The 25,481-nt window shown below is 43.0% G+C and overlaps 1 protein-coding gene across 1 annotated transcript in view; it reads right to left on the reverse strand.

Annotated features, from left to right (window-relative positions):
• The window catches only part of CADPS2 (calcium dependent secretion activator 2), a 474,548-nt gene that overhangs the window by 161,169 nt on the left and 287,898 nt on the right, over positions 1-25,481 (reverse strand). The window contains exons 12-14 of the mRNA XM_054988125.1: positions 25,185-25,321; positions 21,449-21,636; positions 763-864 (exon numbers count right to left, since the gene is read on the reverse strand). Of these exons, the coding sequence (XP_054844100.1) occupies positions 763-864; positions 21,449-21,636; positions 25,185-25,321 (427 nt within the window). The remainder of the gene's footprint in view (positions 1-762; positions 865-21,448; positions 21,637-25,184; positions 25,322-25,481) is intronic.

The following is a 25,481-nucleotide window of genomic DNA, read 5'->3' on the forward strand; positions in this document are numbered from 1 at the left end:
AAATAGACTCCACAACCGTTAAAATTCAGAGGAAGGGCAGATGTGTGAAACAATTGTGCCCTGATTCCAGTGTTTACAGACTGAATTTTAAGAAAATCAGGAATAAACTGAGCATGTGGAAAAGCTAGGAGGATAACCTTTCTCTGAGACACACACAGACTGACTTGAGTTTCCACACAGTTTGCCTGACTTACACAGAATGAGACCCTTTCAGACTTACACACAGTTTGCCTGATTTACACAGAATGACTACTTTTTCTTGGTACTCTGACTGGAATTGCAATTCACTCCACCCAGCAGAGTACTGCTACCATCCAACTGCAGCACCATCCAGACCCCCTCCTCCTCACATTAGAGGCCTGCACTTCTAAACAGAGTAAACATATATTCAAAACTCCCATTAAAACACAGAAATAAAACACACAAACTTATTTACATGTAAGAAATTACAGGTGATTTGTCCTGTATCATTTCAGTCTGGTCATTTTTCATGATCTGGCAAGTCTCCAGTCTGTTTTCATAACTGCCATAGTTCAGCACTGAGCTGGCATGGTTTAAATGCGGTTAGTGATGTAACGCACACAGAATGAGCACATTGGACACTGAAAAAACCTTATGCCTGGAAGTGCTTCCTCTGTGAGAGGCCTCAGTCACTATTTTTGCTTAGGGGCATTCCAAGAAACATTGTACCAGACTTTGACTGTCCCCTGGTCGTCTGATCTTGCCATATCTGTCAAACCTGCCAAATGAAAACACACTCACCTGAAGTGGCTTATCTGGTTTTCTAAAAGGGAAGCAAGTCTTTCCTTAATATCTTCAAACTTCTCTTTCTCGTCAACAGTCACTGTCCCAATTCCGTCAGGCCTAAAATTTAGAGATGAAAAACAATTTTTTCCCCTTTAAAAAATATACTCTCCAGTTATAAATTTGCCAATTATACCACACATTTTATTCATCCACTGAAGAAAACTCTCCAAGTATACTAGTGATATTTGTAAGCCCCCCTTTTTAAATCATAATCCTGGCATCAAAAAGGGGGAGAAGGGACTAAAAACTAGATCAAATTAACATACTCACTGCCAGACTGATGTCTCTTTGAGACAAATGGCAGGGCAGAAATGTCAAATAGATCAAATTAATTATCAAACACACACAGAAAGTGAGAGAACGTAAAGTATGCAAATCCTGAATATAGTAAAAGATGTTGTGGGTGACGACCAACAAACTGAAGCTCAGTCTAGACGAAACGGCTATGCTGTTGGGTCATTGGCGAAGCTGATCCAGGATTTAGAAGACAGCCTGTCCTGGATCAGGTTGCACTCCCCATGAAAGAGCAAGCTCAGAAGCTTTGGGGTGCTGCTGGACACTGGCTCGAAGCTAGAGGCTCAGGTCTTTCCCATAGCACAGTTCCAGCTGATACTCCAGATATGGCCGTTCCTCAAAGTGATCTATGCTCGGATTACGTCCAAGTTAGAGGACTGTAGCACATTCTGTATGAGGGGCTGACACTGAAAACTGCCCAGAAACTTCAGTTGGTTTAAAATGCAGCAGCAGGCTACTGCCATGATCATCCTTGTGCTAAAAGAGCTGCAATCTGTTCCTGGGCACAGTTCAAAGTTCTGGTTGTTACTTTTAGGAACCCAATCAGCTTAGAGCTGAGGCAGATGAAAGATTGCCCCCTCCTGTACTGTCCGGCCACCATTCTACTGTCTGTGCCCTGCTTAGCAGAGAGTAGTTGGGTGGCAATACACAATTACTTATAGAGAGTGCACAGCAGGCAGAGCTGAATGCAGTTAGTATCTCCTTTCAATTTAAAGCTCTTTACCCACTAGGATAAGGAGCCCTGTGGCGCAGAGTGGTAAGCTGCAGTACTGCAGTCCAAGCTCTGCTCATGACCTGAGTTCGATCCCAGCGGAAGCTGGGTTCAGGTAGCCGGCTCAAGGTTGACTCAGCCTTCCATCCTTCCGAGGTCAGCAAAATGAGTACCCAGTTTCCTGGGGGTAAAGTGTAGATGACTGGGGAAGGCAATGGCAAACCACCCCGTAAAAAGTCTGCCAAGAAAATATCGTGATGCAGCATCCCCCCATGGGTCAGTAATGACTCGGTGCTTGCACAGGGGACTACCTTTACCTTTACCTACCCACTAGGATCCCATCCAAGCAATATGGCTAACATGCCAAGGCAACACTGCAGTGTGTATCCAAATTTATTTCATGTTGGTATTCAAATAATATCCTTTCAGCACAACAATAGCTGAAAACTAGACTTCTGCAGGACTTCCAGGTTCAAACTTTATTCTACTCCAGTGTTAGTGAATACTCAATGTATGTTCAGATCCATACATTGAACATCTTGCTAAAGAAGATGGGGTTACCTCTGCTCACACACACCTCTGTAGATATATCAGAACACATGAACTTACACCCAAGGCTCAATTTGGGAGCCTGTAACCCAGCAGACCTGAGACACTAGCCTTGGGGTGCACCAGTCAGGGGCTACCTACACAAGTGGGGCAGGCAACTTGGCTGGGAGTCTTCCCTGGGCATGCAGGGCTTGTTCTGCCCTGTACCAAAGGGCTGGTGCTAAGGGCAGAGGACAGGTGGGAGCCAGAAGGCGGGCCTCCCCCCTCCCTTCTGGCTGAGATTATGGGGCAGGCTTTTGGGGCAACATAAGCTGAGGCAGAATCCAAGGAGTATCAGCAGAGCCAACCTGTACACCAACAAATCAAAATAATTTAGTCTCATCACAAATTTGCTATAATGCTATTTCTCAGCAAATTGTCAGTGAATACATCAACAACAGCAGGTATGTGGCTAGAAATGACGGCGTCCTGCTCTTAAAGTCTATGTTACATACAGAATAATGTGATGCAAACATCCTAAACTGCACAATCTGCAATTCCTTGCTTTTTTGTTGTGAAGCTCTTTGGCTATTCCCTGAACTCTCAATCTCAGACTGAAAGGGTCAGGGATCGCTGCAGTATATAGAACTGAAAACTTGGTTGCACAACTGCAAAAGGCATATGGAATATCTGAATTACTTGTTCTCTAAATTATGATTTTAGGATGTATCGGTAAACCCTAAATTATGGAATTAATCTGAATATTAAAACATACAATGCTCTTGATAAATCAAGATGAGCCCATCATACACTACGACGTGCCCAACTGAGGCCTGTTGGAAATTGCTCCGATCAGTAAAGAGTGTCTCTCCATCTATATGCATTCAAGACAATATATCTAGATATAAACAAATGCAGAGCAGTGATGAATTTAAAGGGGGTACAGAGTTGGCAAAGGTCTCTATCCATGAGACTCCCCAATATTGCTTTAAAATACTGTTTCCATGGGAATATGCATTTGAATTTTAAAAACCTTATTTTTAAAAAAGTAACACATCAGCAATAATGAACCACAAAGCAAGTATTGTGTGTGGTTATTCTATCTATCTGTCTGTCTAGCACTGCTCATACGGCTATTGCCTTAAGCAGAAATTAAAATGGGAAGAACCTTACTTGATATCATGTCTTTGATGTTTAATTATTGCCCCTATATATTTTGCCACACAAAGGGTAATGGAATAATTTCTATCGGATAGTAACCACATCACCTGGGCTCTCATATTAGGTAATTCCATATTTTTAAATACAGGGGTGATTAAGCTAGCCCTCAACTCATTAAATATGGGAAACTCTCTAATCATAAGTTCAATGGTTTCAATTTTATCATATGGGCATCTGCATGTTCTGATAGCATATGGTACTTTCTTGTATTTACCTTGTGGTTATTAATGATCATGGGAACAACCTCCCACTATACAACAGGATACAACATCTACCCCCCCTCCCTATGAGAGCTGCCCACCACTGTTCTTAAGCTGCTGCTATGTTCAATTGTACTGTTGTTATAAACTGTATTGCCGCCATCAAGAAAAAGAGTGCTATTTTTATATTTTTGTATGATGCTTTTAAATGTTTTATATGGAATGTTTTAAATGTTCTTAATGCTGTTATCCACCCTGAGCCTGCTCGCGGGGAGGGCGGAATACAAGTACAATAAAATAATAAATAATATACCACAGCCTCAATCTCCTGGGGATTAAGCATGCTAGCAGTATAGGCAGAGATCTTGGTCAACCGAGAACCAATGTTTGAGAGGATGAAGGAAAGTGAGCAGAATGCTGCTGCAACAGTACAGAGACAAAGAGCAGAATGAATGTGCTCCACGCCAAGTCTTCAGTTCTGAATCTATCACTAGAGTGTGTGGCTAGAACATTTTGATTTCGTAAGATGAGCAGGGCATGCCAGCCACTTCTTAAACCCAACAAACCTCTCATCTGTGAAAAACTCAAAAGTGAGCATGTTACCGGAACATGTGAGCGGTTCCTGAGAAGGCCTTGCACTTAGGGATGACAACACCCCAGTGTGGAAGGGGGATCCCCCACCCCCATCTTTTGCCCCTCCGCCCCACTCAGCTGATCGGTGGGGAGGGGGAGACAAGCTGGAGACACTGAAGCACGTGGCAAAATGACACACATGCATGCTCCAGAGTCCTCGATGACACAATTCTGGTAGAAAACCAGAAGCTATGGGGTCTCAGTGGGGCCAAATTTGCCCCAAACACAGTGGAAATGCTATGCTTGGGGTTGATTTTGGCCCCGCGGAGACCACCTAGTTTCTGATTTTCAACTAAAAGTGACGTCATTGGGGCCTATGGAGCATGCACATGTGTGGAAAAACAACTGGGGCCCCCAACCTGCCTAGCAACCCCGTCTCCCACTTTGACAGTAAGCATGGGGCTGGGAACCCTACTTGCACCACATCCCAAATACAGCAGAGATTCATGCTGGCCTCTCAAGAGTACTTTCACTCACCAAGAAGGGACAGTGGAAGAGAATCGCCTTCCACTCTGTCTTTCCTTTCTCCACCCTCAAATTCCTCATGGATACCCACCTTTTGTTACTATGGGACAAAGTACATGAGATGGCACCCTTAGTTCCGACGACATTTTAAAGCCCAACAGAGGCAATTTCGAAGTGCTGCTAGGGCCCAGTTAGTGCAGCAGGATGAGGCATTCTTGTTCCCTCCCCCATGCCTTTTCAAATGCTGAAACAGCCATGAAGGCACTAAAATAGTCCAAGGATGTCATCATGTTTAGTTTGGCCATAAATATATACATACACAAGCTAATTCCAGAACCCATCTCAACATTCTGCACATTCTAGTATGATCATGAGTCAGAACCCAGAAGGGCTTATGCCAACTGGAACAGGCTTAGCAGAGGGCATATTTAGCATCGCCATGTGCATCTCTCCACTTTCTCCCCGAAGTGAATGGCTGCCATTCATCCTTGTGGGGAAAAGAAAAACACCGCACTTGGGAAGAACATTGAGGCAGAGACAACATTTAGCTCACCTGAGGAGGTGGGTCTATTCGGGGTGGGGTGTCATCTTTCAAAACATGTAGTAAGCGCTGCAACTCCCTTTTATTTGCCAGGGCTTTTAATGGGGTATAGTCTGCAATTAACTTTTACAGAGGAAGGAGTTTATTTGGGGTTTTATTCTGTATGTTTTAAATTGTGACTTGTGAGCCACAAGAAAAGCTGGGATAGAAATAGTTTATAAATAAATAAAAATGATCTCAGTAATCTTCACAACAGCCTTTTAAAGTAGACCCATATAATCAGCCTCATAATGATGATGAAGGCCTGAGGATAAGAGAACAGCAACTTGATTTGGGTCACCTTCATAAAATGAGCTCTGAACCAAGCACACGCCATTGCCAGATATCACCACTGATTTTCCTGTAGTGTACCCTGCTGTATGAATATAGTTGTGAGTTTCTAATAATATTAGTACTGTCAAAAAAAGGACCAGGAAAGAGTAACCAGATGAAATATTACCTGAATGTTTTAGCTATCATGAGCAAAGTGTAAGACACAGGCCACCTCCTGGTCATGGTTTGATTTCTGCACCAATAAGCACACAAGAATTTCCCCTCTTCTCTTCAATAATTTCTACTTGTGACCTGTCAGGCGAGGGAGTTAAACATGCTTTCATCTTTAAAAATAATTTCAAGGACAGCAATAACATCAGAAACAGCAAAGATATGTACATCAACGGTCTCTTTTATAAATGTAATGTGAAAGAATGGTGAGTTCCCTTCTCTTTTCCGATTAATGCCATGACACTTTACCTCAGAGTTCTGACAGATGGAACGTGCTCAAATTCGGGCACATTTCTGTGTCTGATTTGATTGTCAGGAGAGATTGCACTCTGCAGTCATAAAGCAAGTAACTCTGTCGTATTAAACTTCACTGGGGCATGTCATGTGCATGACAGGAGAGAGCCAGAGGTCCTGATGATGACAAGTGAGAAAGGTGAGCCAAGAGAATGTTACCATCTGTCAACCTGAACTAAGAAAAGAATTGTTATGTCCACACAGGAGATCTCACCACTCATCATGTCACTACCTGGGTTTGTTGTCATACAAAACTCTGCTGACAACACCTATGCCTTTAGAATAATTTGACTCATTTGTAGAGGTGATGCAGTGTCCTGGACAGAGGCGCCCCAAAAGGATGCCTTCGTAGGAAATCAACAGGAACCAATTCTCAGATGAAGCCTACACATCTAGCCCCAGGTGAAAGGTAGATTTTTTTCTTCTAGACTTGTGAGGCGTAACGTTTAACATGATTATCTCAAGGAGATATGGCAGATATAGAGGTTTCGAGCCCCTCGCTGTGTTGTCTTCACTGCTTCTGAAAAGATAGCAAGGTCCCCAAGGAAGGAACAGAACCTCTCCAGTGATAAAACAATTCATGGCGAGATCGCAACCTGACTCCTCTCCACCTCCAACTGAGGAGTGCTGGAAAGAAAATAGCTTCTTGCTGTACATTCTTTTCTCCACATCTTTCAGGTTGTTGCCCCTAACTGTTGCTTCAGCATGCAACAAAAGTCAAAAAGTTCCTCATGTTCTTCAGAAGTATTTTTTCCTTATTCTTTTATTCTTCTTAGCAACAGACAGGTGTTGATCAGCCCGAACAGTCTGAGGACTTTAGGATGTTCAAAAACTGAAGCAATGAGATTATGCTCACAACGTAAGTACTCCACCTCGTGCCAAGCTATGAACATATCATCTCCTTTCACCTCCATCTTACTTTTTTACTGGTTTCTGTTCTTGATCACATTCCCTTATGTGAGTATAAATTAGTTTCAAGCTACTAGGCAGACACTGAGATGTGAGCAGGAATAAATTCTTTCTCCAGCTTCTGGGAGAGAGGGAATATTTGCCACTGTGCATCACAACTTTAAAAGTATTTTCTAGATCTGAAGCCAATCGTGCAGTGGTAGGTGTGGTCAGAAATACAACGGGGGTTGGATCCCACCAGCTTTTTCACTCAATCTCACCCAATTCCCCTCCATACTATAAAACCCCACCCCACATTGCTTTTGTCCATGCAACCCCATAAAACCCAAGCCTAGCCTTTTTGGTAGCCAAAGGGTACCTCCCCCTCCCCATTTTGCCAGTGAAAAAGTTGACTGAATCCAACCCATAGTTTACTTTTTCAGTTAGTACAAAAAATCTGGCCTTCTGTCTCCAGGTTGGCTCATAGTTTGTCTAATGCAATGCCTTTTAGATGATGATGATGATGCACTGACCATTCCATAGAAAAAGTAATATCCATGGACCTATTTGATGGTCTCCCCACCCCCTTTCCACTAGTAGATCTTTCGGTTGTAAAAATCTGCCTGTGAAGGAAATCATTTCCAACAGTTTTCAAAGCCGGTAAGTGCATGGATTTTCCAAGATCATGTACACTTCCTCCAAAGCATCTCTTAGGTCAAGATGTTTGTCCCATCCCCACATGGTCAATACCAATGCATTGAATGATAGTAGGTTGCCTCCACGTGAAATATCTGAAGTGAATATAAGACGCATGATGGCTTAACCTTGATTCAAAATGACAGCTGATATAAGGGGTTTTCTAGATAGTTTCAAAGATGGTCCAATCTTGGCAAGTCGTCAGTGAAAAGGGTTTCCAGAGCTCTGAGGGACCTATCAGCTCAAGCCTCACTTTCTCCTCTCCTGGAAGCAGATATCTAGAAAAGCTTCACCAAAAGCTAAGAACGAGTGCAGTCTTGGGGGGGGGGGGGGATTCCTTCATGATCTGAATCGGAGAACTGGTGTTGTGTAGTGCTTAGAGTGTCAAACTAGGATCTAGAAGACCCAGTTTGAATCACCATTCTACCATGAAAGCTTGATGCGTGATCTTGGGCCAATCAGACACACTTGGGCTAACTTATCTCACAAGGTTGTTATGAGGACAGAACGGAGGAGAGGGGAATGATGTAAGATACTTTGGGTCCCCATTGGGGAGAAAGGTAGGGTATAAATGACGTCAATAAATAAGTGGAAGCTTGGTGAATAACTGTGGGCCAGTTGCCTGCTCTCAGTCTAACCTGCTTCACAGGGTTGTTGTGAAGATAAAATGGAGGAAGGGAGAATAATCTTATAAGCTACTTTGGGTCCCCATTGGGGAGGAAATTAGCCAAGCGGCTAAAGCAAACAAACTGAAACTGAACCCAGACAAGATGGAAGAGATCGCTGGTTGGGAAAACAGAGATCTTGAAGGGCACTGGGGCTATCCGTTTTCAGTGGGGTTCAGTTGACCCTTGGCTAGGGGTTACACTGGATCCAGCACTGCTGCTAGAGAAGCAAATTAATGCAGCTGCAAAAAATGCTTCCCCACTCCCAAATCAGGTTAGCCTGGAAGATGGCCTCCTACCTTGACATGGCTAATCTGGCCACTGGGATTCATGCTATGGTAACATGCAGACTAGATTCTACATAGGTCTTCCTTCGAAGTCAGTTTGGAGACTCCAGTTGGTACAGAATGCTACAGCTTGATTATTATCAGGAGCTAGGTGGAACATGCATATTAGGGCCAAGCTACACATGACGAATGACACTTGAACGGCAAGTGGATTTAGTGGAGGGCAAGTGAACAGGGAGAAATATACTTGGTGTTCAAGTGTCATTCGTCATGTGTAGCTTGGCCCATAGTCCCATTCTGCAGTCACTTAATTGGCTACTCATCAGTTACCAGGCTCAGTTCAAGGTTTTAACTATAACATACAGAGCCCTTCATGGTTTTGTCCCCTCGTATCAGTGTGACCACCTCTCTTCCCGTGCTCCACCATAGCAGCCTTAGTCATCTGAACAGGGCCTTCTGCAAAATCAACAGCTGCCCACAAACACGCTTTCTCTGTGGTGGCCATCACCTTGAGCACCAGCCTGCCTGAGAAGGTCAAGAGAGCTTTTTTACATAGGTAATAGGCCTGTGCAATGAGGAAATGGCTCAGAGAGATTCAGAGATAAAAGGACAGTAGCCTATACTACATTTTCTGTTGATGCAGGTATACTCCTACTAGTTAGTTTCTGGGTAATTTAATATGTCATGTCAAATTCCTTATGTTTTGTTTCAGCAGTGTTTCAGTTCATGTTTTGGATTTATGCTTGTGTTCAGATTTCTGCCATCCATACCCTACTGTATTGTTTACTGAGTGTCCCAGCTGTTGACCATATCAATCCTATACTGTATAATCTGCCTTGAGTCTCAGTGAGAAAGACAGACTGTAAATAATAAATAAGTAAGTAAAAAATTGCAGTACAGATATTACTACCATCACCACTACTTCATGATGTAGCGATGAGAAAACTGCTGAGCACCAGGAACAGTAATTTCACCGATAAAGTATACAGTTGATTGAAAATGCACCTTATCAAATGTAGGGGGACCTGGAGGCCACACATCCTAGAAAGTGCCACTAAATTCATTCACACCCTAAAATGTGTGTTAACCGCATACATTTCTCCACACCTCCACTTCAAAACTGTAAAACAGAAATACCACCAAGAGTTTGTAGTGAATGCATGCACCTTGGATATTATAGCAAGATGTAATGAACAGCAACTAGAGGTGGGCATGATCCCCCCCAAAATACCAATCAAGCTGATCGTGGATCAGCGCCGGCGACGATCCCGAATTAACAATCCACACCGGTCACCTCCCGTTTCCGATCCGTGGATCGTGGAGGCAAAAGCAGAGGGGCGCCCCGCTGTTCCCAGCGATACAGGAACGGTGGCTGATGCTGGCGGCATCTGTGTTTGTGTTTGGCTGTCTGTGTTTGGCTGTCAGAGCTGCCTATCAGGGTTTGCAGGGATGAGATTGGAGTGCCCATGGCTCCAGACACCCCCTTCCCCCTCCCTCCCTTGGGTGTCTTCTCCCAGCTGGTGACTGCTTTGCTGCTCTGTGGTTGGAAGGAAGCCCTGCTGATCAAGGCAAGCTGGGCTTCCATTCGGGTTTCCAGGGCGACAGAAGGAGGGCAAACACAGCTCAGGCATTCCTCTGGCTCCGTTGCCAGGGGAATAGATTGCTGGCGCCTGAGTGTCTGGCTTCCCGATCCGAGCACGATCGCCCTGATCAAGCCCCGATCCAGCCCTCCTCCTGACCACTGGATCGTTGGCCATGCCCGAGCACGATCCGCCAGGTCCCAATTGCGCGATCGCCATTATCGTGGTTTTTTTCCGATCGTAATGCAGATCGTGCCCATCTCTAACAGCAACCCTAATCTAAATGAATTTGCTTGATATGCTCCAGAACAATTAAGCAGGAGAAATTTGTAAATGCTCTAGTCCTATTTCCAGAGCACTATCACATCTCATACCATTCTGTGCTTCACAAACACCCATCAGGAAATATCCCATCTAACAACTGCATGCTACACTGGGAGACAAGGGAAACCAGTAACGATATCTTGTAACATGTAAGTTTGTAGAGTCTACCATATTCACTGATCCCATTGTCACTGTGTTGAATAGTCTGAGGACACAGAGAGATTGCGGTGGGGAGGAAGGGAGGAAAAGAGAAGAGACAATTAAACCTGCAGAGTAGAGGTGCCAAGGTATATGGGCCATAGGGAATGGATGCCTAAGAAGCATCTTTGGTCTCCTTCCAAGCCACCATCTGGAGGAAGCACTAGAAAAAGCAAGCAAGTCTCTTCAGCATAGGTGTCTTATGACACAACACCACAAACCTAGCTATAAATCTGTGATCCACAACAGTAACATGGGCAGCTTCTGCTCTTATATATCACAGGATCGCTTTCTGGAAATGAACATGGGTAAATTCTCCTCCATACTTCGGCACTCCCTCTTCAAGTCAGTCAAGTATTTTACAGTTCAACAGCTACAGATTTCCTCCTTTTTTTTCTCCTGCAAAGAATAATTTAAAAAATAAAAGGAAGAAATTACAATGTTTGTGGTCAGAGGCTCGATTTGATTCTTCCGAGATGGCTTCCACCCTTGTTATCCTTTTGAAGAATGTTCAATACATCAGCTTCCTCCAAAGATAAGGAGTGAGACACCTAACCGGGGGTGGGGGCTTTTGTCAATTCAGCTTGCCTCTCAGCAGGGGGAAAAAGTCACTTTGCACTTCATGTATTTCCCACCAACATCATTTCAGAAAGAGAGGTACAAAATGGGATGTCGCAGCATGACTAGATACAAGATGAGAAGATGAGGAAGAAAACAATAGCTCCTTTTCTGTATTTTCCTTACCTTCACTTAACCTCCACTGCTACTGTTTAGATTGTCAAGACTACCTTGTATTTACATAATTAGCCCATTAGAGGTATGTTTTAAAATATGTAACTCTAAAGACATCAGTGAGAAGCCATGTTAGCTCTGCTACTTCTGAGACTAAATAACAGTTTTGTCTTGGAAACGCCGTGTAGGAAATAAACACACAGTTCAAAAACTAGGGCCCAGCCTAAAGGAGGCCTATTCCATGAACAACGTCATCAGAATCGAAAGTGGCTCCCTTCTTTTGACAACCGTTTAAGGCATCATTGTGAAAGGACTATAAAAGTTATTGTTTTATGATCTCAGATGATTTGTGATCCTCACCTGGCCAGGTAGCAGTACTCTCTCTCTCTAAATGGACTTCATTTGTCCTTAGCAATGTCAGCAAGTCGCCCAAACTGACTTACTTCAGAGCATCAGCATGCCCTACATGTGATCGCTGATTGGCTAGGATTGCTTGAGGAGGAATCAAACAACAGTTAGCAATGAAATGAAAAAGGCCACCAAAGCAGCAGTGAAGGGGTGGGGTGGGGGCTTTGTGCAGCAGTGAGCAGCTATGAAAAGGAGTAAAGATTTGGGAGTGGATGACAGCCTATCACTAAGTGCGCCTGGAAAACATTTAATTCAACCTTAGTGAAAAGCTGAAGGAGACTCTTTATTAATTTCTTCAACAGTTTTACATGACCAGAGTGCTTGCCTTTATCTTTACAAGTCTATATCATCAATGAAATGTTGATTGCCAGTATGAGACAGGTCGTGGCTTTTATGGTATCTACTGAACCTGGGCCTGCTAGACCACCTATGTTTGTACCTTGTCACCACGGATGTCAGGTGATAAGGGATAGAGGGCAGCTCTCCTGGTATCTCATGAGGAAGTTCTACACTGTACACCACCTCAGAGAAGCTACAAAAACCTTCTCATTTAAAGCAGCATTGTTTAGCCAAGAAAATTTCACTGGCACAGACTGGTCTCCTGACAGTGTAGAAGCCAAACACAGGCTTCCGGTGCCATTGGCCAGCTCAACTACATTTTGTGGGAAATTCCTTCCCTACTCCCTTTGGAATACTGCTCACTGTTTGCCTGTAAAAATACAGTAGCTACTTAAATGTCTGATGATGGAATGAGCCTTCCTCAAAGAGGATCGTGGCTAGTTGATGACATCTTCATCCATCTGCTGAGACTCGCCAAGGTCTCTGAGTTGCTCAAACTCCCTGAATTTTGGTTGTTGTGGATTTTCCAAGCTGTATAGCCGTGGTCTTGGCATTGTAGTTGCTGACGTTTCGCCAGCAGCTGTGGCTGGCACCTTCAGAGGTGTAGCACCAAAAGACAGAGATATGTAGCACCAAAAGACAGAGATCTCTCAGTGTCACTCTGTCTTTTGGTGCTACACCTCTGAAGATGCCAGCCACAGCTGCTGGCGAAACGTCAGCAACTACAATGCCAAGACCACGGCTATACAGCCCGGAAAATCCACAACAACCATCGTTCTCCAGCCGTGAAAGCCTTCGACAATATATCCCTGAATTTTAACGGTTTCTTAACTTCCTGCTTTTAGAGACCTCTTTCCACAGGTGTTTCTGACATTCACTTTATATCAGGACCTCTTTGGTTGTCAGTCATTAATAATTTTCTTTGCCCACTTCCCTTTAACTACACGTTGCACTTTTTCCTTTGTACTGGTATCTTTGAAGCCCTCTGCTGAAGCAATTTTTGTTGAACCATTCCATGGTTCTATGGGAGCTACATGAAGAACTGTATCATGGAGAAAATAGGATATAATTCATTTTAAATAAACAAAATACTGGAGCTTATGTCCAGCCACCACCTTTCCTATTTTTTCTGAATAGAAGAGGAAGAGCAGCACGAGGGGGATGAACTGCCTCAAGGCTGTACATATGCTGTTGTGATTGCCCACACAACACTAGGTTATTGCGATACTCCATTTTAATGGCAAAAATGCCCTCGCTGCAGAAGCCAAGTTAATGTGCAGAACAACAATTAAAATGGGGGTGGGGGTGGGAAGCTTCATCATACCGTTGTTCGTCTAATGCAAAGACAGGACAACTCCTGGGTATAAATTGGAATTTAAAATGAACACGAATTGCCTGCTTTTACAGAGAGAAAAGATAACTTGCGCTGCTGTGCACCCTCTTTTGAAAAGCTACTGTGTCTGAAATGGTCTGCGTCAGGCTGGTAACAGGGCTGTGATGGCCCTCTTAACAATGGAATACACTGCTCATCTAGCACAGCCAAACCATTTCATCAGTGGGCCATAAAGACCCTTTGTCTTGATGTTACAGTCTTTCTCCTTGTCAGCATGACTTAGAAAACTAAGATGTATAATCACATATATCAACCTAGAACTTTGACCCACCAGGTATTGTCTGTGAAATTCCCCCCCTCCCCCGCCTTTAGTAATGCTGGAGATGAATGAGTGGATGTTATTATCTGGATGTGTGCGTGCGTGTGCACAATCCTGAGTGAGAGCTTCTCTTTCTGTCCTTGACTTACCTTTCTTCTCTCCCCCCTTTCTTCCCATTTCTTTTTCTCTTATTTTCAGTGTCTTAATACCAGCCAGACCCTCTCTCTTTACAACACTATCCCCATTCTTTTATTTCTAAAACACTCATAAATGCTGTACAAATACAGCAGTTTGAATAGGAGGAATACATACAGAGTGCTCACCACAGTAGAGGAGAATGAGCTCTCCGAGAGATTTTTCAAACACATGGCGTGCACTGTCCTTCACTTAAGTTAATAAATAAAAGAAATATGTCTCTCTTCCTTTTGAATTCTTGAAATAAGTTTGGGCAATTATCGGGAGCATTTCTACTGAACGTTAGCACCAACAGGTTCAAAACCAGACAATAAATAAGGGTCTAGGGAGGTACGCTGCATGGAGTCAAGCTTCCATGGGAAATTTCTATGAATGTATCGGGTAGCTCAGGAGCTGGCATGGAAAGTATGCTTTCATTGTAGCTGGCAGAGGCCTTGAAATTATGTACAAAAAAGCCCATCTCCATTCACTAGATAAAATGGCATTATTGGAAAGGAAGGGAAATCTAGTCCACCCAAGTTCTCTAAGAAGCCCAACTCCGCAAAGATGCCTCTCTTCCCGCACTTGCAATTTTAAGTACTAATTACAGTAAGCAATCAAGAACAAGAGCCTAACAACAGAGACAGCTGTTCTGAGCAGCAGAAACCAGGTTCTTTTGCTTTGTGGAGACTGGCTCTCTCCCCTTCATGTTAATTTACAGATTGCTCGAAAGTTTTATCACTGAATTTCAACACCCATTGCTTGCTTTAGCATGGCTTTTCAGAATCAAAGATGCATAACTAAAAGAGCAACCAACACCATGAAGGGAATTTTGCATCACCTTTTTAAAAAAATTCTTTTAAAATTAAAACATGCTTTAAAAAATCCCAGGAAGGCATCAGTGCTCAAAATGTAAACATTCTGAAGAAAAAATACACGCTAGAAAGCAAAACAGTCGCCATTCAGGTCTGTGCTTGGAACACTTGGGCTTTTGCCTAAAGATTCAAATGCAACCAAAACTCATACAAGCTAACAGCTCTCATATGGCATTAATGAAGGGGCCATGGTCTCTCGTCTCATTTAGTTACAGGAAGAAACACAGGCAAATAAAAGCCAGACTTAATGTCATATCAAAAATTACATTTCGAAATCAGAGTTAACTTGAACAAGAAACTAAGGCCTGAATTGGCTAGCAAGCCAGCACTTTGGTAACATATGGGATCTTCTAGGCAGCGCTCCTAGAGAGGCGCCTAATAGCATTAGAGATGGGCACGATCCGCATTACGAACATAAAAAACCCACGAAAATGGTGATCGCGCAATTGTGACCCGGCGGATTGTGATCATCCACGGCCAACAATCCAGCAGTCGGGAGAGGCCTGGATCGTGGCGTTCGGGCTCGATTCGGGGATCCAGACACTCAGGCGCCAGCAATCTATTCCCCCGGCAACGGAGCCAGGGGAATGCCTGAGCTCTGTTTGCCCTCCTTCTGTCGCCCTGGAAACCCCAATGGAAGCCCAGCTTGCCTTGATCAGCAGGGCTTCCTTCCAACCACAGAGCAGCAAAGCAGTCACCAGCTGGGAGAAGACACCCAGGGGAGGGAGGGGGAAGGAGGTGTTCTGTAGCCATGGGCACTCCAATCTCATCCCTGCAAACCCTGATAGGCAGCTCTGATGGCCAAACACAGACCTCCTGTGTTGCTGAATGGGACCCATGCTTATAATAGCCATGGGCTCCCAGGCTGGGTTTCACGATCCATGATCCGGGAACGGGACATGTTTGTTGCTGTTCGGGAATTTGGGATCGTGGTCTGCACCGAACCACAATCCTCTGGTTCTGTAATTTTTTTTGGGGTTTGTGCCCATGTCTAGTCAGCATACATTGCATACAGCATAGGTTCCATATTCCATGTTGCATACAGCAGACATTCCCAGAATGAAGCGCTGGTTTTCCAAAATGACTGCTCTGCATGGACAAAGTTTGGATGCAAACCTGGCTGGCAGCACCTGCATGCAGCAACTGAACCTGTTGCACAGGACCTGCCATAAATGTGAAGCAGCCCTAACATCCTAATGCTCCATACATTATTTGGGACATTCTACTAAGCAACTTATAATCTCCATCTCATTTTCTCTCAAAGTGGTCAGTCAATCATCTCTGTAAATTAATTGCTTCGATTCTTTCTCCTTAAGGTAATAAAGTCAGTTGCTTAGATAAAACCCATCCTTTTTACAAAATTATAAGTATGATTTAAGTAGTTATGGAGCAGATTCAGCCCAATTCTGTTTTTTTTTTTTGGTCATTCTGGTGAAAAAAGACAAAGTTGAAATGTTTCCCGTTGCTCACCACCTGTTTCCCCTCCTCAATTTGATTTTTTTTAACATTTAAAAATGTTTTTATTCAGTTAGAATATTAGCTAGAATACTGGTAGAGAAATGAAATTATTTAAATATACAGGCAAAAGAAGATATTTTCTATTCTTTAATTTTTACATGTTAAAAATATTTTTACTCTGTGGGAGCACTGGTACTTTCTATTTTTTAAAAAATACTTATCTTTTTACTCTATGGGAGTGCTTATGCACTTACGTACAAAGGAAAAATTAAAACCATATAGCAAAAAAGGAAGGTTTCATTTTTAATTTTTAAAAATCTTTTATGCTGTAACAGTGCATTTTTTATTTTTTCTTCCTGAAGCAGCATAATTATATAAAATATATAATTTTTGTAAAAAAATAAAAGTGTGTGTGATATGCATACTTTCTCACTCTGCTGCAGCACTGGAATATATACGTATATGGAGGAAAATGTAACACTCTTAATTAAAATGGACATTTTAGAAACAATATACCACGTCCTAAAAAACAGCAAAATTTCTTCCTGGGTATATTTTTCCCTGCTGCAATATTCAAGTAAAGTTTTTAAAACATTTAAAAATTAAAATTAAAAATAACAAAATACCCACAGGAAAAAAAATACTTAGTTTGCGCCCCCCCCCATCACTTGCTGCACAATCTCAGGATTTAGCTTAATGTAATGGCTGACTTCGCATTTGAGTCACTGCTTACTTACAGCACAAATACTGGAAAAGCAAACCTACAAGAACAGCAGACTCCAACATTATTAGTGCCACTGCTGCTGAACGTTGTAAATAATATGAAGCCCCCAAATCTAGAGAGAAATCCAACAGGAGGATAATTTCTTAAAAATCCCTAGATTTAACACTGCCGCAGCGACACTGAGATAACTACTGCAGAGAACACTGAAAGAGCAGAGCCCCAGATCCTGGGGAATTTTCAATTTGCATCAGATTTGGAAAGGTGGCTTATATTAGAGACTTTCTATATGTAGCAAGGATGGTTTTAAGAGGGTAACGAGTAGCAAAAGTAATGCAGCTAAATTACAGCTAGCGTGGAACAGGAATGCCTCATTTAAAATAAATAGCTGAAGATGAATGGCAAGAAACAGCATGAAACATCCCAACTGTGGGATGACCACTCTAACAGGTACTTCATTCGTGAGTTTGCTATGGAGTTCGCCAACCTGGGCTCGTGCAGACACTCAGCAGCTCTGGGGAATGGCTTGTATAAAAAAATGATAGCCCAAATCGGCTCGGAAAGTTGCCACTGGGGAAGGGAAAGCTCCTGCTTTTCTCCCAAGCTTCCCTCCCTCCCCCCGGGGAGGGGAAAAAAAGAGCTTTCCCTCCTCAGTTGCAGCTTTCTGAGCCCAGTCAGGCTCTCCTTTTTTTATGCAAGCCATTTCCCAGAACTACTGTTTGTCTGCACAAGTTGGGGTTGGCTCCATGGCGAACTTGTGAAGGAAGTAATGTTTAGAGTGACCCAGAGTGGAAAGCTGTTGTACGTAAGGAACCATTCAGAACAAGGTGGGATGGATGCACCGCCGGCGCCAGGGTTTCTGGCGCCTGTGGCCACTCGCGACCATGCACAGCACACCTGGAGACTGTGTGATGATGTCATCACGTGATGACGTCATCACACAGTAAAGGCGGGGCCATTGGCCAGTGGGTGGCTGGGGCAGCGCAAGGAGGCTGCCTGCACTCCACACACTGCCCCGGTCACCTACAGTCCCTGGCCCGTGGCTGCTGCGCCCGCCTGGGGGCGTGTGGCAGTGGCGGCGCAGGGCTGGCCGGTGGCAGAGGTGCGAGGCAGGCACGCCAGCTCCGTGGCACGTGACTCCGCCCCTGGCACCCCCTCCGGCCCTCGCCTCACCGCTTCAATGGTGGCACCGGCCCTGGATGGATGAAACAGAAGACAGACCTTACTTACTTTCGAGAATTTGCTAGGTTACTAAAGTAGCGGTAGCATACAGACAACTTGGTAGAGAATGTTTAGCCTCAAAGCCATACTGAAGCAAGCCTGAACAACTTGCAACAAAATAGCAAAATTGCAAAAGAGGCACTCAGTGAAAGAGCACTTGCAGAAAGTCCCAGGATTCTTCCTGGCATTTCCAATTAAAATGGTTGTAGGTGTCAAGAGTATTCTCTGCCTTGAGATCCTGGAGAGAGGCTGCCAATCAAAGTAGACAATACTGGGCTAGATAAACTGACTTAGAATAAAGTAGCATGATAAAATGTTGTCCATCATCCATCCGTCTATCTATACTGGTCCACCAAGGGATCTATAAACTTGAATCTGCTCCCTTACTTAAAAATGGAAAGAATGGGGTGGGGGGGGGTCAAGTACCTTAATATTTGGTTGATGGGCTGCCCATTGCTTGGGGAATCACGTTCTTGCAATCTATTTATTCAAGAAGTGATGTTGTTGCGCCCCACCGGGAATGTACCCGGTGTGTGCTTTCCTGGGTTGCCTGCGGGTGATGGGTGATCACCGGGGGGTTTAGCTAGCGATTGGCAGGTGACTGGGCAAACCCCTGGGAGACTGCCCACCACTAGCAGGCCACTGGTAAACCTATCTATGAACAAGATCTCAAATCCATCCCTTCATTGAAGGGAATTCTGTGGTGTTCCAAGGCAGAAGAGACAAAGATGGGTGCATGAGGACAGCCAACAGTCGAGACTGTGCCTAACTTGGAGAGGAAGAGAGAAGAAAGCAAGGGGCAAAGTGAAGATAAAAGAGGAGATAAACTCCAAAGCAGAGAAGTGGACTGTCTAGTACCCTACTGAAAACAGAGAGAGCTTTTGTTGTGTTTGTGAACGGCTGCCTTTCCTAAAACCTATTTTACTATAATACTATAATGCCTAACTGGTGATGACATAGGAGTAAAACCATTTGTTTCATAAAATTATATAACCATCCCAACTTGTCATCTAGCAAGCCACAAAGCATGAGCCTGAACCTCTGTGCTAAGCCCTCCTCTCCAAATTTTCAAAATATGGAGTACAAAAAATTCTGCTGTGATCTGTTGTATGATATCTTGGCAGTTCCTAATAACTTTATTTTGGAAATTTTCTAATGGAATTTTTTTTTTCTGCAGAGGAACACAGCTTACTTGCAAACTTAAATTTTAAAAAATAGGGTTTTAAAAAATAAATTTAAGCAAACAATTTTTTAAGAATACATTCCAGCACTTCTTCCACTTGATTAAACCCCAAACTTGATATCCTCGAGACACCCAATTCAAAAATATGCTTTTCCTCTAAGACATTCATCTGGAACACATACATGATACAGGGAAACGTGAATGAAATATCAAGATTCAGTTCTGCCCAAATAATCTGTTCCAAGTTATGAAAAACACTAGTTTCTTAAAACACAGAGATGCATCTGGGAGACTTGGGGCTGATCCAATTTTGGACTTTTCATCAAACAAGTCTTAACTATTCTGTCCGAAAAAAACTACATTCTGCTTGATTTTACAATCATTAATTTACGACAATTAATTCTGATTATGATGGAATTCAGAATTATTTTGAAACGAATGGGGCCGTAAAGGACGGGAAGCAGCATGAATTGAGCTGAGAGGGCAGTGGAGACCAGATGCCACCAAATGAAGTCCAGCAATCAAGAAGCTTTGATCTCCCCAAGCATTGGCCAAGGTTATTGCTGGTTCCAAAACATTCAGACAGTGCACACACGTTTTTAAATTCTACTCCACAAACAAACAGAAAATACAAATATTTGCATTTCCAAATTCAGCTCATGGCAGAGACTAGACTATGTTCCGAGGGGTGGGAAACCCCACCCCCCCTAAAATATTTAGAGAAAGTCACTGAATTTGTGGTGGGTTTTGGCAGGTCATCCTGATGTGTTTGGCTTCAGTAGGCCCAGGTAAGTTTTTTAAAAGTAACAAACTTCTTACTGGTTCTGACTCTTTCACCAGCTTACTTTCACACCCCCACCTCCCAGTTAGAGGCCATTAGGCGCTAGCCAGGTTGATAACAGAACTGCACCAGGCCAACAATGAAAGCCCTAGGCCGTTTCCACACACGTTGGATAATCCACTTTCAATACGCTTTAGTGCACATTTATAACGGATTTTCCATGTGTGGAACAAAAAATCCACTTCTAAAGGATAACTAAAGTGCATTGAAAGTGGAAATGGCCCTAGCCAGGATGCATTCTGCAATGCAGGTCTACAGCTCTTTGGAAGGCACTCTTCCTTACTGGGAAGCGATATCCACATTCTGAAGTAGCACTGAAACTTGTGGGTCGGATCCAGTGCAAAATTTCCTCTTGCTCTGGAGCTCCTACACAATTGCAAATGCAAGAAAAACATCATAGCAGTCCTTTGCGCAAGTCAAACTGGTTGAATCCCCACCTGGATTTCCAACTATCCAATTAATTTCTGGGCACTATAGTTTATAGAGGGAAAGCGCTAGGAGTTACAAAAGATCTTGTGCAAGCAGAATTGGGCTGTTTTTGTTTCCACATGTGCATCGCTGTATCCAAGCCACTATTCCTTTCATCCGCTATAAATGCATAACTCCCCCCCCCCATCCTATCCCCCTCATGCACTTGTTTGCATCTCTCTTCCCACTCTACAGAGTTCCCTGGGAGACATGCAACACACGCACACACATACAAACCTTGCCAAGAAGTGAGAAATGGCCCTCAAACACAGAACCTTCTGAGAGCTTGCATATATTTTAGACCAAAGCCCTCTTTTGTATAAAAATGTTTCTCCTGCACTCCAGAATCGATGTTGCTGTTCTGTACGAACTGAACTCTTGATGCTCATTCATTTATTTGCTAAGCAGCAAATGGGAGAAGCTAATTCTAAATACATTGCTCGTTTCCCCTCGTCACGTAGCCTAATGACATCTGCTGCATGACTGCATATTAAAAATACCTGTTGCCATGAACATGAGAAGCACAAAAGGCAAAGCTGTAATGGAGCAAGGTTGGGTCAATGACAGCACCATTCTCTGAGTGTTCCATCAATTCATTCAGATAGCAGAGATGACGGTGGCATCCTCTCACACCGTAACGAGCACAATATTCATCGAGCACGAAGACCTGGCCGGGGCTAAACCAACCCTGTAAAGAGATGGGAAGGGAGAGGGGGAAAGCGTCATTTTAATGAAGCTGGATTGTTCTTCATTGTCTTCAAACCAGATTCTCTCACTCAGAAAGAATGGGAAAAAAATAAGATTTTGCACACATTAGGAAAACACCTGTCAGGCTATTACACCGACAATAAATCAGATTCTGACAACAACGGAAATTCAAGGGACTAGGCTCAAAAGTGTGACAGCTGTCGCGATGAACAGTTTCTTTTACCGTACTTTAACACTGCATAGTGAAAAACATGCTAAGATATACATGCACTAAAATGGCTGAAGTTGGTTTCTATGTGTTAGCTCAATTACAGGAGAACAACAGCAACAAAAGAAACCTACTCATCTCAGAGAAGGGAGGTTAGTTTTCTCCTTCTCATGCCAGGAAAATTATAGAGCATGAATAAAGATGAATGGTTTGGGAAAGAAACATTACGAGAGAAGAAGCCAGGCGGGATCTGTGTACCATTAGAGTTCAAAGAGATTGGATTGAATGCAAAGCCTTTTCCAGACCTTATTATCAGACATATCCAACTGTACATACCGGGAGCACATGCTACCTGTGATGTCCCTGATTTATTCACCATTTCACCTGAAATGTGCCTGTTTCAGGCAAAACGGAGACCACGTGTATCAGGAGGATAATGGGAAGTACACATGGTTGGATATCCCCAACGCGAAATCTGAAAAATGCTCAAGAAGAGCATAAATCAGCACTGGTTTTACCACTTGGTATACCTCCATTCTGCACCTTCCAGTTCCACTACTCTAGCTCTTCAGTGAAAGTAGAAAATTTTTCTGGGGACAAGAAGAAAACAGTATACAGAAGTCCGGGTGCATGTGCTACTTCGGCAAAAAAGAAACAGCAAAAGAAGGGCATATTATAGGGAGGCAAGAAAGAACATGACCAAATGAAGAACCACAGGCAGAAGCCACAGGGTTCAGAGCAGCTGTATGAAGCGTGGGGAGATGAAGAGCAGCTTATCGGTATTCAGGGGCCCAAGCGCCCCGAGAAACAAGGAATGCAGCCTGGGGCCCCTGCAGGGAGTGGCCAGCTAACATTTCTGCTGGAATAACAACGAAGAAGCCCTGATCAAGCTCCACAAGCCATTGGACCAGACAAGGCAGACAAAAAGGGAAACATGAAGCATGAGGGAAGATTTCAGACGCTTTAGTTTGCCAAAGCACTTAAAAGTATGCTGGAAAAAGTAGTTGCTTTCAGAAGTCAACATATTTCAGCAGTAAGTGGAACTGAAGTAATTATTCTTCTGTTTTAATATAGTGTTTTCTGTTCATTTTCTGACAGAGAGCAGCACAAGTTTGATAGCGCTAAAAAAGGTAGTGGCGGGGGATGGAGGGGTTGGCTTCTTGGTATTGCAACAGACTTCTGTACAACCATTTCAAAAGCTGCATGGCTAGAGAGTTTACTATTCGGCCCACTTAAGTCGTGTACAAGTAAGGCCTGGCTGCCTGCAAGGAAAAAATGTACAAATGTTTTACTTTGTAGCCCTTTTCAGATGTTGGCCAAGCTGTGTACCAGAAGCCTGCCGATTGCATGTACCAAGAATGTGTGCTACACATGATCTTTCCAATACCTACAGTCAACAATTTTTCTGCAATAGATATTGTGTGCAGTTTCTGCTTCCCAGTAAACACAGTTAGATACCCCCAAATGTAACGTCTACAAAAGTCTTCTGAGCAGAGGATATACGGCCCAAACAGGATCAGAACAAATTCTGGCCACTTTCTTCCTCAACAGCTTCCACTAGATTTTTTTCTTTAATGCACACTGCCCCGCCCAACACGTAGGCTGTACATTGTTAGACAGGCAATGCTGTGGTAATCGCTTTTTTATTTTATAATTGCTTAGAAGCTCCCCACTGTCTACTGAAGAGTTCAATAAAGGAATTTTACTATTGCTAATAATTTTAATCATAGGTTATGTTTAAACCTAATTGTTTCACATTAGGTTGATTTTGTTTTGCGGGGAAAAAGTGTGTGTAGCTTCATTCACTTAATTTGCTGAAATGTTAAGATATACTTTAAAATGTTAAGATATACTTTAAAAAGATATTTTCAGCACAGGTAGATTGAAAAGGTTCTGTACAAATCATGTAAGGTAAAATGAGAGAGAAATTCAAATACACCCCTGTCATGCTGAAACATCAAAATATATCTTACAAGAACCATTTTTAATTTTTTTAAAAAAGATAAATAAAACTACCTAGTAGAGATCTGCCTGTGTACAATGAGAATGCCATATCTGGGGGGGGGGGGCAGGGCGGGATCAGAGTATGAGAAAATGCTGGGCATAAAGGGACACTGCAAACTGGTTGCTCTGCTCTTACTTAGATGACCAATTCTACAAGGAGGTGCTGGTAGACTGCAGCTCAACCACATGGCATTTACACTATGGGGTCCCATAGACATTCATCTTATCCTTATGCTTTTTTATGGACTTTGATTTATTTGTGTCATCGACCTAGCTTGTTGTATTGGTGTTTTTACTTATGATCTGCTTATATTGTTTTTATGGTCTGCTTACTTTGTTTCATTATTATGAGCCACCTTGAGAAGGTCTGGAGAAGTAGCACACAAATAAAATACATAACTATAAATAAATAACTTCCTGTGTAACATGGGAAATGGCCATACTCTTGGTGTGAAATGGATTACAGGTACTACAATAGACAAGAATAAAAGACAAAACGAGCATATAGTTACATTGGATTAAACTTTATATGACATATTCTGTGCAACAGAAGAGATCACTTTCCAGTTCTTTATCCCCATTCTTTCAATGAGTGGGATCATTCTTGTTGCACAAGAGAAGCAAAGAAAGGAGTCTAGGCGAAGACTGACCAGTGGAGAAATTAGTAAGTATTAGTTCATGAGCTTTATTTTTTTAATCTGTATTTTACATTCTCATGATGGCAACCCCCGTCTCCAAATACTCTACATTGCTTTCTGCAAGTGAAAAAAACCGAAATTTCAGCCAAGAAGTATAAGTCATTTATCTAGGATTTAAGCCCATAAAGCTAACCTTGACTCAGCTGAAAGCAAGTGCAATACGTCTATTTGCCTTTCTCCCCCTGTGGTTTCGATTCTATTCTTTGGCTTTCTTTTCCCTCCCCGGTTCATAAAAGGGGAGAGAATTAAAAGATAGATGACATAATGCTTGACATCTGGCAAGCTGGATTTGTACCTTAAAATGCCTGTACAGGTGTTAGCAAATCCTACCACAGAGGGTTCCATATTTATTAAAGCCTTGTTTTTATTCAGCCCTCCCTAGAGGAGCAGATAAACCACGGTTCAGAGTCAGTTTGAGTCTATTCTCTTCTCTATTGAGTGGCACAGCAGTAGTCTTCAAGTGTATAATTTTCAAATTTGAAGCCAATCGATTGAAATCCTTTACCCCAACCTCACGCACAGTTATTAAATGAATCTGGAAGAAAAGACCACTTTGCAACAACTATTTCTCACGTTTTCCTCTCCCCCTCCTCCTTTTATCCCAGTCTTTTTACTCACCAAGCAAGAATAGGAATCGTTCAATCGGTGATCCAGGGTCTGCCTCTGAAGTACTTTAAAGAGTGTGGCATGGTCAAACTTGGAAGGATTTGCAGAAATAAACTCATCCATGCTATGCTTCTGAGCACGATCAGCAGCTGGGTAGTGAGGAAGGAGAAAGAGTGTAAGGATTGAGATGATCCCACTTTAAGACTTTGATTTCAAGTTTAATTGGAAAATAGCTTTATTCAGGTTTTTTCTCCCCTCCCTCCTGTCCCTTACTTTCACTCCTACTTCTCCTCTCGAAGATAAACACCC

This window comes from Eublepharis macularius, chromosome 9, assembly GCF_028583425.1.
Source record: "Eublepharis macularius isolate TG4126 chromosome 9, MPM_Emac_v1.0, whole genome shotgun sequence".
NCBI classification, from domain to species: Eukaryota; Metazoa; Chordata; class Lepidosauria; order Squamata; family Eublepharidae; genus Eublepharis; species Eublepharis macularius.